The following is a 12712-nucleotide window of genomic DNA, read 5'->3' as shown; positions in this document are numbered from 1 at the left end:
TAAAAATTAAATTTTAAAAAATAAAATTAAAAAATAAATATTCAAAATAATATATATATATTGCAATCAAAAGTTTGAGGATTAAATTTGATATAATCGGCAAACAATATGGTATTTCTAAATTTTTCACAACTTTCGAAAAGTGTTTTTCGTCCAAATTTTCCAGGAAAACACTTTCCTAGAAGCCAAACCAAATTTTTCTTTGACTTAAAAGTGTTTTTTGTTAACCAACTTTTCTAATAACAAACAAACGCAAAAAAGTTTGGAAAATAATTTTCCAGAAAGTAAATTCCGAAAAACAAACATAACCTGAATTTAAAATGAATTTTAAAATTATGTTTTTGGAACACCTTATCTGGTACGAATTAAGATTTTAATCTTCAACCAATTAGAGATTTTCAACTCCATCTTTTTTTTTTCTAATAACTACCGACCCTCCTTCTTCTCTTCTTGTTCTATTTTTTCTTGCTAATCCCTTGCTCACAAGTGTTTATTCCATTTATAAACTTTTAATCTTAGATGGGCTCTTGAAATTTTAATGTTTCTCTTTTGATTTTGCAAGAAAGGATATAAAACTCTCTATTTTCTTTCCTTATAGTTCCTGGAGATTTTTGGTGAGGAGAAGAGTATTTATACTTTATAATTTCTCTTATTTGCATTTGGACTCTATTTTCTTTAAGTGTATTATTCTCTTCAATTAAACATAACACTTAACATTACCGTATTTATTATAATATCTCAAATTATTTCATTCAAAAATTTATATTTAGAAATTTTTGAATTTTTTTTATTTAATTATATTCATGAACTTTTTCACTTTTATTTCTCATGTAGTTAGTTTGTAATTTAAGCAACCTTTATTTATTTAATTTTTTTTCCCGGGATTTACATGTGAGCACCATGCTTGACGTAAATAATCTTCGATCCGATAATCATGTCAGATGTAAGTGTTATGAATTTTGTTATAATAATAATAATAATTTTTAATTTTATTTTTTAAATCAAATCTATAATTGTTTTAATGGTAATACATGTTTTTGTCAAATTATTAAGAATTATATTAATAAAAATGAAAATAAAAATATTAATAATAATATTAAACATACCTTATCCAAATTCTTATAATTTTTAATTTTATCCTTCAAATCAATTCCATAATTATTTTTAATAGCAATAATATATATTTCTTTTCAAATCTAATAATAATAAACCTGGTTTCCCTTGGTTTATGGATAGTGACCTTCGCATGGCTGAACCTGAACAAATCAAGGTAAAAAACAACTGGTGATTTTAGATTTTCAGATGGATATCATGTAAACACAAAAAAACCTTTGAAGGCCGCGCAACATATAATTAATTTTTTTATTAATTTTAATTTCAATTATTTATATTGTATGAAAAAATTGATAAAATAGTAAAGAATTAATTATTTTCATTTTTGGTTAAACTCCATATACCAAATTTCGTAGATTAATTCATGCTATTGCTTAGCCAGAAACCAAGCATGCTAGTCACCTACCAAGGCCGCATGGTCCTGGTGGACTTGAGGTGCCATGCTCCTTTAGCCAAAAACTGACTGGGAAGCCTATGTTGTAATGTTCAGTGACCAATACAGTTGACACTTTTAAAAAAAAAATAATTGTGGGTGTTTGAGCTTCTTTATTAATCTTTAACTGTGTTGAAGTTAATGATAAAATAAATTCTTAGTAGCTTTAAGATTTATAATAATTAAATTAATAATATCTAAAAAACAAACCTAAAATCTAATTAGTTAATTGACACCATTGAATTCTTACGTGCTAGCACATGACGCTGGAGGGCTGTCTAAAACAGTACTGTAAAGCTTTTGACACTGGTTCTCATCTTTGACAGTGGTTCCAGGTTCCATCCTCTAGACATGAAACGTACTGTATCAACTGCAAGCAAATCAAAAGGAGCAACTAAAAAAATAAAGTCAATATAACTTAACTAATTAAATTTTAAATTAAAAAAAAAATAATTGTGGGTGTTTGAGCTTCTTTATTTTTTTTAAATAATTGTGGGTGTTTGAGCTTCTTTATTAATCTTTAACTGTGTTGAAGTTAATGATAAAATAAATTCTTAGTAGCTTTAAGATTTATAATAATTAAATTAATAATATCTAAAAAACAAACCTAAAATCTAATTAGTTAATTGACACCATTGAATTCTTACGTGCTAGCACATGACGCTGGAGGGCTGTCTAAAACAGTACTGTAAAGCTTTTGACACTGGTTCTCATCTTTGACAGTGGTTCCAGGTTCCATCCTCTAGACATGAAACGTACTGTATCAACTGCAAGCAAATCAAAAGGAGCAACTAAAAAAATAAAGTCAATATAACTTAACTAATTAAATTTTAAATTTATTTTTAAAAATTACTAATTTAAATTTTATAAATCTCAAAATCACTTAAAATTTATATATTTATTAATTTTAAAATTCATAAAATTAATTAAAATACTAACAAGCTGCTCAATATTCATATTAATAAAAAAAAAATAAGACTTAAAAAGGACGCCATTATTGAGCAGAGAGCCGGATCATGAAAAGCCAAATGGGACCGAGAGGGACAATAGAGGAAAGGGAAACCAAGGGAAAAAAGGAAGCATGTGGGGGAGGGAAACTTCCATAGCCTTGGATTCTCTGTTTATCATGGATATCTGTTTGGCTGTACCTAACTTCTATTTTTTATTCTTTTTTTTTTAAATTAATCCAGTAAATTAAAAGTTGTAATAGAATAATATCATTTAAAAGAAATTAAAATGTTGAGATGGGATTTGAGAGTGAAGGATAGCCTTTTATATTATATTATATAAGTATTGTTGTTGTAACCGATGCAAGAACTCGGTATTCAAGAACCTACCCAGAAGAACAAATATGGTTATCTCATTACATTATTAACTCACGGGTTATTAAATCAATTTACATGTTATCGAATCAATTTTGTTTTCAAAATAATGTTTTTTCATGGGGTTTGGTTAAACTAGTCATAGTTTTGTTGCGTTTGGATAAAATGGTGAGTAAAATGTCTCATTTTGGCTAAAAGTGAGAAGAACAAAATGCTTTTATATAAAAAAAAAAATGTGGGTTCGTGACTCGATAGTTTAGGTTCTTTGAGCAGCAAATGATACTCATCACTACATGTATCAACCATCATACTTTGTATTTAACTTGATTAAAAAAAAATTAACCCGCTGGATGAAATGATATCTACAAAGTTCGAATGATGAAATTAAATTAGAATAAAGTAACTTAGAACGTGAATTATGTAGATTAAGGGGGTCGCTTCATGCCAGCCAAACTTGCACTCCGCCTCTTTGTATCTTTTTCCTGTGTTTCCTTGTGCTAAAAACCTGTAAAACAAGATGGAAAGCAGGCCAACAGGGAGGGAAGCCAAATGGTTTTGTTAGAAGTGTTACCGCAAAAAAATTGAATCTTTTTTAATTAAAAAAATATTATTTTAATATATTTTTAAATATAAAATATTTTAAAAAGCAATCCTTATTACAATAATAAATATAATATAAATATTAAATAAAATCTAATTATATCATATAATCAAGAATTTTAAAATAGTGTAAGCTAGTTAGATTGTCCGCACTATATTGCCGACATTCATAAAGAATATCAATGGAAATAGTGAACAAACAACATCTTCCAAGATTAATTCACAAACAATATAAATCGTTATTATAGTAGCATTTAAAAATTAAATTTGTGAATACCATATCAGACACAAACATCTAGAGTCCCGTTATAATAATATTATTAATAATAAAAATAATAATATTTATAGTATTAATAATAATATTACACATGTTTATTCAAGTTCTTATAATTTTTAATTTTATTATTCAAATTAAATTTATAGTTTTTTTAATAATAACAATAATAATAATATTTTTTAAATAATAATAATAATAATAAAACTCATGTTTCTTGACTATAGTATCCTTTTCTAGACCCAAGTGACCACAACCAGGTACAGGTAACTTAGATCTGGTGCCCCGTGTTAGACTCGTGCCATTCTACACCCAAGGTGCCGGGATCTTATAATTATGCCTAACCCGAGCATCTAGAATGTGGTTGCTTTTCTAGACCCGAGAGCCAAGGCACCAAGGCACTATCCACCGTAAATCAACTAGATAATTTTAACCCATATAAATAATTTGTCGACTCACATGATTGTTTTTTTTTTTTTGTTCGGCATGCACAGGGTATTGCTCTTGCCTTCTTAATCCTATCACCATCGTTCTTCATCACGTTGGCAATTGTCTTGAGTGCGCTAACCCGAAAATGAAATAAAGCATTAAAGTTAAAAAGACACTCAGATTGATAGAGGAAAGAGATTGGTGCGCCCCACCTTGGATCTTGCCATATGTGGTGTCAATGGAGCATAGTTTTTAAACCCGGCCTGGTGACTGACCCGGTCCAAGGCCCGGGTTCCGGGTTTTGACCGGGTCATCGGATTTTGATCGGGTCGAACGGATCGGTTTCCGGGTCAGCCCGCCGGGTCGAATTCAAAATAACGTCGTTTTAATAAAAAAATAAAATAAAAGTTAACGGGTTATCACTCGGTTTTTTACCAGGTTTTGCCGGGTCGTCCGGGTTTCCGGGTCAGCCCGCCGGGTCGGTCGGGTTACGCCGGGTCATGGCTTACCTTATTTTTTCATCAACCCGGCCTGGTTCCAGCCCCGGGTCAGCCAGATCCTGGATCAACCCGCCGGGCCGGACCAGATTTTAAAACTATGCAATGGAGTCTCCCGTCAATACATCATTGAACATTAGGAATAAAATTTTTTGTTTTGGGGAATAATAAATGTCAACTTGTCTTAATTTCCACCCCACTTGACATGTCAGCATCTAGTATTTCTCGACCTATTTACTTCACTGGTTTCAGGCTGTGTTACTGGCTGAAATTATTTATATAATTAATTCTAACAATTTATTTTTAATTTTATAATTTTACAATTAAAATTTACATTGTATTTTCTATATGTTGTAAAAATATAAGATTTTAACAACAATCATTCCTTCAGAATTGATTAATACTGTAATAAATCAAATTTATATTCCTTTTCTGGTTGTAAAAAAATGTTTTTTCAAATTTATTAGTAATTATATTAGTAATAATATTAATAATAATATTAAACATGTCTAATTTAAGTTCTTATAATTTTTAATTTTACCCTTTAAATTAAATCTATAATTTTTCTTTAATAATAATATTATTATTTAAATTAAATAATAATAATAATAATAATAATAATAAGACTCAAGCACTTAAGGTTTGATAAATATATCTTACTTCAGTATTAGATATTTGATAACCATTTTATTTCCTAGTTTTAGGATTTGATAACCATGTTTATTTAAAAAAAAAAGATAAAAGAAGCTTTCAATCCAAAAATTAAGATCTTGTACCATGAAGGATAAATTAGTATTTATATTGCACTCTATAAAACCTGAATGAATTATTTTTTCGTTAATTATTTTTTAATATAAAATACATCTTATAAAATAATAATTTCATCCTCAACTATTTATTATATTGTTCTCATTTATAATGATCTATACCTTGAAAAACAGTAAAAAAAAATAAACTGCTAAAGACTGATCTTCTTTTGTATAATTTTGACTTAATTCAATTATTAGAATTTGAGGCAGCGTAACAATGTGAAAGAAAATGTCAGAAAAGTAGGGCATGATGATGGCGATAAAATATTTGTAATCTGACACGTCACGTTCTCGCAAGGAAATAGTTAATAGTGCCAATAATTGATCTGCTCTCAACTTGCTGCAAATAGCTGCCATGACCAAATATTTAAGAAACAAATATTTATTACTAGTTAATTTTGAAATTTATATAGATTTTAGATTTGTTTTGGTAAGAGTAATTGGTTGGAGTATTATAACTATTAAAATTATTAAAAATTTATATGGTTATTAATTTTAGAATCTATAAACTTAATTAAAATATACAAATTATCTAAATATTTATATTAATCTTAAAAATATTTTTTACTAATCTAAAAATACTATCTCCTAAATTGATTGGGATTTAGCTCAACATGTTTTATATAAAAAATTATAAAAATAATTTTTTTAGTATTTTAAAACTATTTTAAAATAAAATATCAAAAATAAATTTAAACAATAAAAATTATTCATTTAATATTAAAAAGCTGTAAAAAACAATTAATAATATACTCTAAACTATTCTTAAATTATTGGATTGCGTCCTCGGTTTCCACGCCATTCGAAGCTTCTAAAAGAAACCACACATCTATCAAGAAATCACACAATCACGCTAAAGATTTGCTATCAAAATAATGGGAAATAAAACCCAATTGCATCAGCGGACATGTGATCAATAATATTAAAATACTGTAAATTTTTATTTAATTCAATTATTAGAATTCGAGGCAGCGTTACAAGGTCAGCAAATCTTGGATGACGACCACAGTCCACACATATCAGTAATTTGAGACAACACGTTCTCGAAAGGCAACTAGTTATATTACCCGTGCACCCGCGCAAGTAGTGGGTAAATTTATTTTACATAAAAAAATATAAAAAAAAACTTGCATGATTTAATATTATATAAAAAAATTATTTAAAATTATTAATTTTTTTATAAAATTATATTTAAAAACATTGAATTTAACTATAACACCCGATGTAAATGTAATATTTATAATTTTAATAATAATATTAAACTTGTATTATCCAAGTTTAAGTGAGTTTAATTACAATACTATACCCAATAACATTGGATATGGGTTTAACTGCAATGTCGTGTTATAAAAGTGTGATAATTAAATAGATTAATTAAAAAAATCTGAATTAATTAGATTAACTCTTCAAACCAGGTTAACTCATTTAAATTTGGATTCATGTCATGAAAATCTGATAACTAAAGAGAGAAAAAAAAAAAACAAATTGACGGGTCAACCCATAATTAACGGGTCTGATCCGGCAAACCAGGTTAAACAATCAAATCTAGAACTCGTGTCATAAAAATTTAATAATTAAATATAATTTAACATTAACAAACTAAATTAAATAAAAAAATTAATTAAAAAATAAAAATAGACAAAAGGCATAAGCCTCTTCACTATAGACTGTATTGTACAGTCCACAATCAAAAGCATAAAAACGACAAAAAAAAAGAAAAACTAAAGACATCAACTGATAACTAAATAGAAAAAATTTAATATTAATAAACTAAATAAAATAAAAAAATATTAATTAAAAAGAAAAAATAAAAGAAAAAAACCTAAAAAAAATCTAAATGAACTGGGTTAATTAGTTAAACTTGAGATTCGTGTTATGAAAGTTTGATAACTAAATAAAAAAAATTTCATATCAACACACTAGATAAAAAATTAATTAAAAAAAGACATCAGTCTTTTAACCATGGACTGCACTGTGTAGTCCATAGTGAAAGATATAAAAAGAGAAAAAAAAACAAAAAAAGTTAAAGATCTTAGCTTTTTTACTGTGGACTGCATATAATATTAAAAGAAAAAATTAAAAGAAAAAAGCCAATGAGAAAAAAAATATGAATCAACCCGGTTAACCCGCCAGATCAGGTTAACTTGTCAAATCTAGGATTTGTGTGATGAAAGTGTGATAACTAAATAGAAAAAAGATTTAATATCAATAAACTAAATTAAAAAAAAAGATTAATTAAAAATAAAAAAGCAAGGAGAAAAAAACTAAAGAAAAAAAAATCTGAATCAATTAAACTAACTCGTCAAACCAAGTTAATCTGTCAACCTTGAGATCTATGTCATAAAAGTTTAATAATTAAATAAAAAAATTTAATATTAAGAAATTAAATTAAAAAAATTATGTAAAAAAACAAAGAAAAAAACCAAAAAATTTAATATTAATGAACTAAATTAAATAAAAAAAATAATTAAAAAGAAAAAAACCTATAGGAAGAAAAAAAACTAATGAAGAAAACAAATCTAAATTAACTGGGTTAACCCATCAAATCTAAGATTTCTGTAATGAAAATCTGATAATTAAATAGAAGAAAATTTAATATCAGCAAAATAAATTAAATAAATTTTTTTATTAAAAAAACAAAAAAAATTGACGAATCAACCCATAATTAACTGGGTTAACTTGTGAAACCAGATTAACTTGTGAAACCTGAGATATGTATCATAAAAATCTGATAATTAAATAGAAAAAAAATAACATTAACAAACTAATGTAAATAACAAAATTAATTAAAAAAATTCAAATTTAAAAAATTTAATATTAAAAAATTAAATTCAACAAAAAAATTTATTTTAAAAAAAAGACAAAAGGGGAAAAAAACCTACAGTATTAAAAAAAACAACAACTAACATGTGTGTGAAAGACAACACAGAAAAAATAAAATAAAATTAAAGTACTATAATATGCAATTTACAATAAAATACTACTACTATAATAATTATTATAATATATATGCTCCTTTCAAGTATTGTTCATAGTTGAAGGTGCCGAACATTAAACCCATAGTTTTTAAATCCGGTCCGGTCTAAGGCCTGGGTTCGGGGTTTTGACCGGGTCACCTGAGTTAATTTCTATTTTTAAAAAAAATTCAAAACGACGTCGTTTTAGTAAAAAAACAAAAGTCAACAGGTTGCAACCGGGTTTTTGACCGGGTTTTGCCGAGTCGTCTGAATTTTCGGGTCCCGGATCAACCCGCCAGGCCGGGTCGGGTTTTAAAACTATGATTAAACCAGTTCTCAACTCGCTACAAATAGTTGCCATGGCCTTTCATTCTACATTATTTTTTCTTTCATGGAATCCTCTTTGCCTTCCTTCCAAGTCTTGGGTTTTGGTGGAAGTGCTGAGAGGAAAAATGACGCAGAAAATTACAATGAAGTGATGTCCACCCTTCCAAAAGTTAAAGGCTTGAGGGGGGACGATTATTACCTGTACCAAGGCTTTTGGTACTCTGCCTTCTTCTTGGAAGGACTCATGTCTGTTCAAGAGCACTTCACTCCTCAATCCACCGATATATTTGTCGCCAGTTTTCCAAAAACTGGCACAACTTGGCTTAAGGCCCTCACTTTTGCTATTCTTACACGATTCCGTTTAAGTGGTTCAACAACTAGTTCTTTACTTACCAAGATGCCGCATGACTGTGTTCCTTTTTTGAAATATAACCTTGCTCAAAACCCGAGTAATCGGGACTTGGCAATTCCTCTGCTATCCACTCATGTTCCTTACAGTAGTTTACCTAAATCTATCATTTCTTCTTGTTGCAAGATTATTTACATTTGCAGGGACGCAAAGGATGCTTTTGTTTCTTTGTGGTACTTTCATGCCAACTTGCAAAGGTCGAAAAATGTTGAGCATCTTCCTCTGGAAGAGGCTTTTGAGCTGTTCTGCAATGGAATTGCAAATCACGGACCATACTGGGACCATGTTTTAGGGTATTGGAGAGCAAGCTTGGAGTTCCCTGAGAAGATACTGTTCTTGACGTACGAGGAAATGAAGAAAGACACCGCTGCTCATGTTAAGAAATTAGCTGAGTTCATGGGTTGTTCTTTCACCTTAGAGGAAGAGGAGGAAGGCGAGGTGCAAAAGATAATAAGCATGTGTAGTTTTGAGAAGTTGAGCAACTTGGAGGTGAATAAAAATTTGAAGTGCCTTCAAGACATATCAATTCCTATTCCAAATAGTATATACTTCAGGAAAGGTGAGATAGGCGACTGGGAAAATCACTTGACACCTGAAATGGGAGCACGTCTAGATGACATAATGGAGCAGAAGCTCAAGGGTTCAGGCTTGAAGCTGCCCAGGTGACTGTGCCTGGGTTCCATTTGCTTACGATTATTGCCGAAGTGAGTTCATCAAAAGCTGCTTTCAACATCTCGTGAAACAGCAATTATGTATCCCAATAAATACCCTCTCTGTTCATTTCTTCTATTTCCTAGCAAGTATTCACATCTTGTGAATCATCCATGTCTATAAGCAATATTCTTATGTGAATCTGTGGAATGATTGTTTTCCCCTACTCGCGATTACTGCGGACTTAATTCGCGATTTTAACAACCTTCATCTGTGCAAGTAAAGAATCTGAAAGCAATTTTTACGCAGTATCAGCAGAATAATTGTCTTCCCCTACTAGGCTCAGACTTTCATTGATTTCCTTGCATGTTTGTAAGAATTCAAAATGGTTTTTTTTTTTAATTTAACACAACTGACTTTCATTAATCAGTTTGATAAAAAAATAAATTTACTCTAATATATAGTAATAGAGTGTTTTCTTCACAGCTATACATGTTTTAAAAGAACCGAGACAACCATCCACTAAGATTGTTGAATTGCAGATTAAATGAACGTAGGTGGAACTGCTGGCGGGAGAAATCACGGCTAATGGTTTTAAAATACTCAGAGAGAAAACACATTCTTTATTTTAAGAATAAAAACTTATAATAATTAAACAAAAGTTTTGAATGCACATTCTTTTTTTCTTTGTGTTTCTTTTAAATCTTTCTACATATAATAGTATAAATTCAACTGTTTATTTATATACAAATTCAAAATAAAAAAAATTCAATTTTAAAGTGTAAAGACGACTGTCTATTTATATGTGAATTCAAAATAAAAAAATTCAATTTTAAAATGTGAAGATAGCTGAGGCCGACAGCGTAAAAAACGATTCAACAGTAAAAGCGGGTGATTTCTGCTGAAAGGATCTCGAAATGCTTAAAATGTGAAGATAGCTGAGGCTGACAGCGTAAAAGCGGCTGATTGATTGTAACGTGAAAGCAGCTGATGGCTGGACGATTCAACAGTAAAAGCGGGTGATTTCTGCTGAAAGGAACTCGAAATGCCTTGTAATTAAAATAAAGATCAAGATCTGTAGGAGAACTCGTGTTTTCCACTCTTAAAATAAGCCCAGGAGCCGGCTTCTTGTGCAACAGAGGCACATAAAGAATCTGAAAGCAATTTCTATGCATTATAAGCAGAACAATTTGATTTTCCTTCCTACTAGGCTCAGATCACAATTCTTCTTACTTCAAACAAATCTTTTGGAACTGATATGTCGAGGGATGGCTTGATTTATACAGGAGATTTTGTTGGAAAATTAAAGAAGCATGGCTTAATTATACCTTGGATGCGCAAATTGATTCCAGGGGAAAAAATGACAGAAAGTGAGTTGCAGGGAATGAAAAAGGCATTCGTAAACATGCAAGGAAATCAATGAAAGTCACAGATACAGACACGAAAGAATATTGCTTATTGCCATGGATGACTCACAAAACGGGAGGGTATTTACTGGGATTACACAGTTGCTGTTTCACGAGATGTCGATAACAGCTTTTGATGAACCTACTTCGGTAATAATCATAAGCAAATGGGACCCCAGGCACAGTCACCTGAGCAGCTTCATGCCTGCACCCTTGAGCTTCTGCTCCATTATGTCATCTAGACGCGCTCCCATTTCTGGTGTCAAGTGATTTGCCCAGTCGCCAATCTCACATTTCCTGAAGTATACGCTATTTTGAGTCACATGCGTTAAATTGGCTTGACTGGTCCTGAGTCTGATTTTGCTATAAAATTATTTCTTAACTAACCTTGTCCAAAAACCCCCATGCTAACAACTACTTCTCAACAAGCAACAAATCAAATGAATTGTGATCCTCCAGTAAACGGCGAATGGACACTGCCCCAGCAATGGATCATACAACCTCTGACCAACCGGCGAAAGATCATGAGGACCCTATCCCATTATAACTAATGAAGCAGACCATACCCCATCGACAATTCATCAAGTAGAATATTTGTGCCGTAAACCAACTTATTTAGATGTATTTTTAAATAATATCTATGAACTCAAAAAAATAAAAATCACTCAAATATCTCTCTAGAAAACTAACCTTGAACTCTTGACTAGGAGAAAAAGAAAAAGAAAAAGAAAAAGAAAAAGAAAAAAAAGAGCTTATAAGATATGAAACTAGGAGGTTGTTTTTTTTTTTTTTTAATTAAAGTGGATGTTTATACCAACTTGTATATACCACGATTAATCTCACGAGTCCTGAAATTAATAATTATATAAGCTTTCAGTAGCTATTATATGAGCAATTAAAGACTCGAACTTAAAACTATAAAAAAAATAAATTTCTTAATCTCAAATTTTTACTACTTGATCACCACTTAAATAATTAACTAGAAGGATGTTTGATTTGGAGGGTGGTGGTGGATTATCTGGTTTCTCCCGAACTTTCTTTTATCCATGTTTGGTTAAAAATTAAATTGTGATAAAGTTGAGATTTGGCCTCCGTTAAGAGAAGCATCTTAAAGATGCTTTTCACATGAAAAAGTTGGTCATGAGGTAAATCAAATAATATAATTATGGTTGCTTAGAGTAGCTCCAACGGACGAGACAAATGAAAAGCCAAATGCTTTTTGCCATTTATTCCTTTACTATTTGCATTCGAAGTGAAGAGGTAAACAAATAACCAAAATGGCTATTTATTTTCTTAACAGCCATTTCTACATTTAACTATAGAAATGGCTAAAATAATAACTATTGGCCAGCAACTATTTTTATAGCGGTTGGCCAACATTTTTTTTAAAATATAGAAGAAATCTTCTATAAATACATGAGGAAAAAATTTGTAGTTTTAAATTTTTATATTGTGCCTCCCCCTTCTCTCAAATTAAAAAAAAAA

The 12712-nt window shown here is 29.7% G+C and overlaps 1 protein-coding gene across 1 annotated transcript; it reads left to right on the top strand.

The window, feature by feature from the left end:
* Positions 1-8825: 8825 nt before the first annotated feature.
* LOC105142075 (flavonol sulfotransferase-like) lies at positions 8826-10110 on the top strand. Its single transcript, XM_011049527.1, has one exon. It carries the CDS (start codon positions 8826-8828, stop codon positions 9834-9836), a length of 1011 nt encoding a protein of 336 aa, XP_011047829.1. The 3' UTR covers positions 9837-10110.
* Positions 10111-12712: the final 2602 nt, after the last annotated feature.

The sequence above is a fragment of the Populus euphratica genome, unplaced genomic scaffold (genome assembly GCF_000495115.2).
Source record: "Populus euphratica unplaced genomic scaffold, PopEup_1.0 scaffold222.1, whole genome shotgun sequence".
NCBI classification, from domain to species: Eukaryota; Viridiplantae; Streptophyta; class Magnoliopsida; order Malpighiales; family Salicaceae; genus Populus; species Populus euphratica.
Note: the sequence above shows the minus strand (reverse complement) of the source record. Positions and strands in the feature narration are given on the sequence as shown.

Coding starts and splice junctions, on each gene's coding strand:
- LOC105142075 (XM_011049527.1), top strand. CDS start 8,826: ATGGAATCCTCTTTGCCTTCCTTCCAAGTCTTGGGTTTTGGTGGAAGT.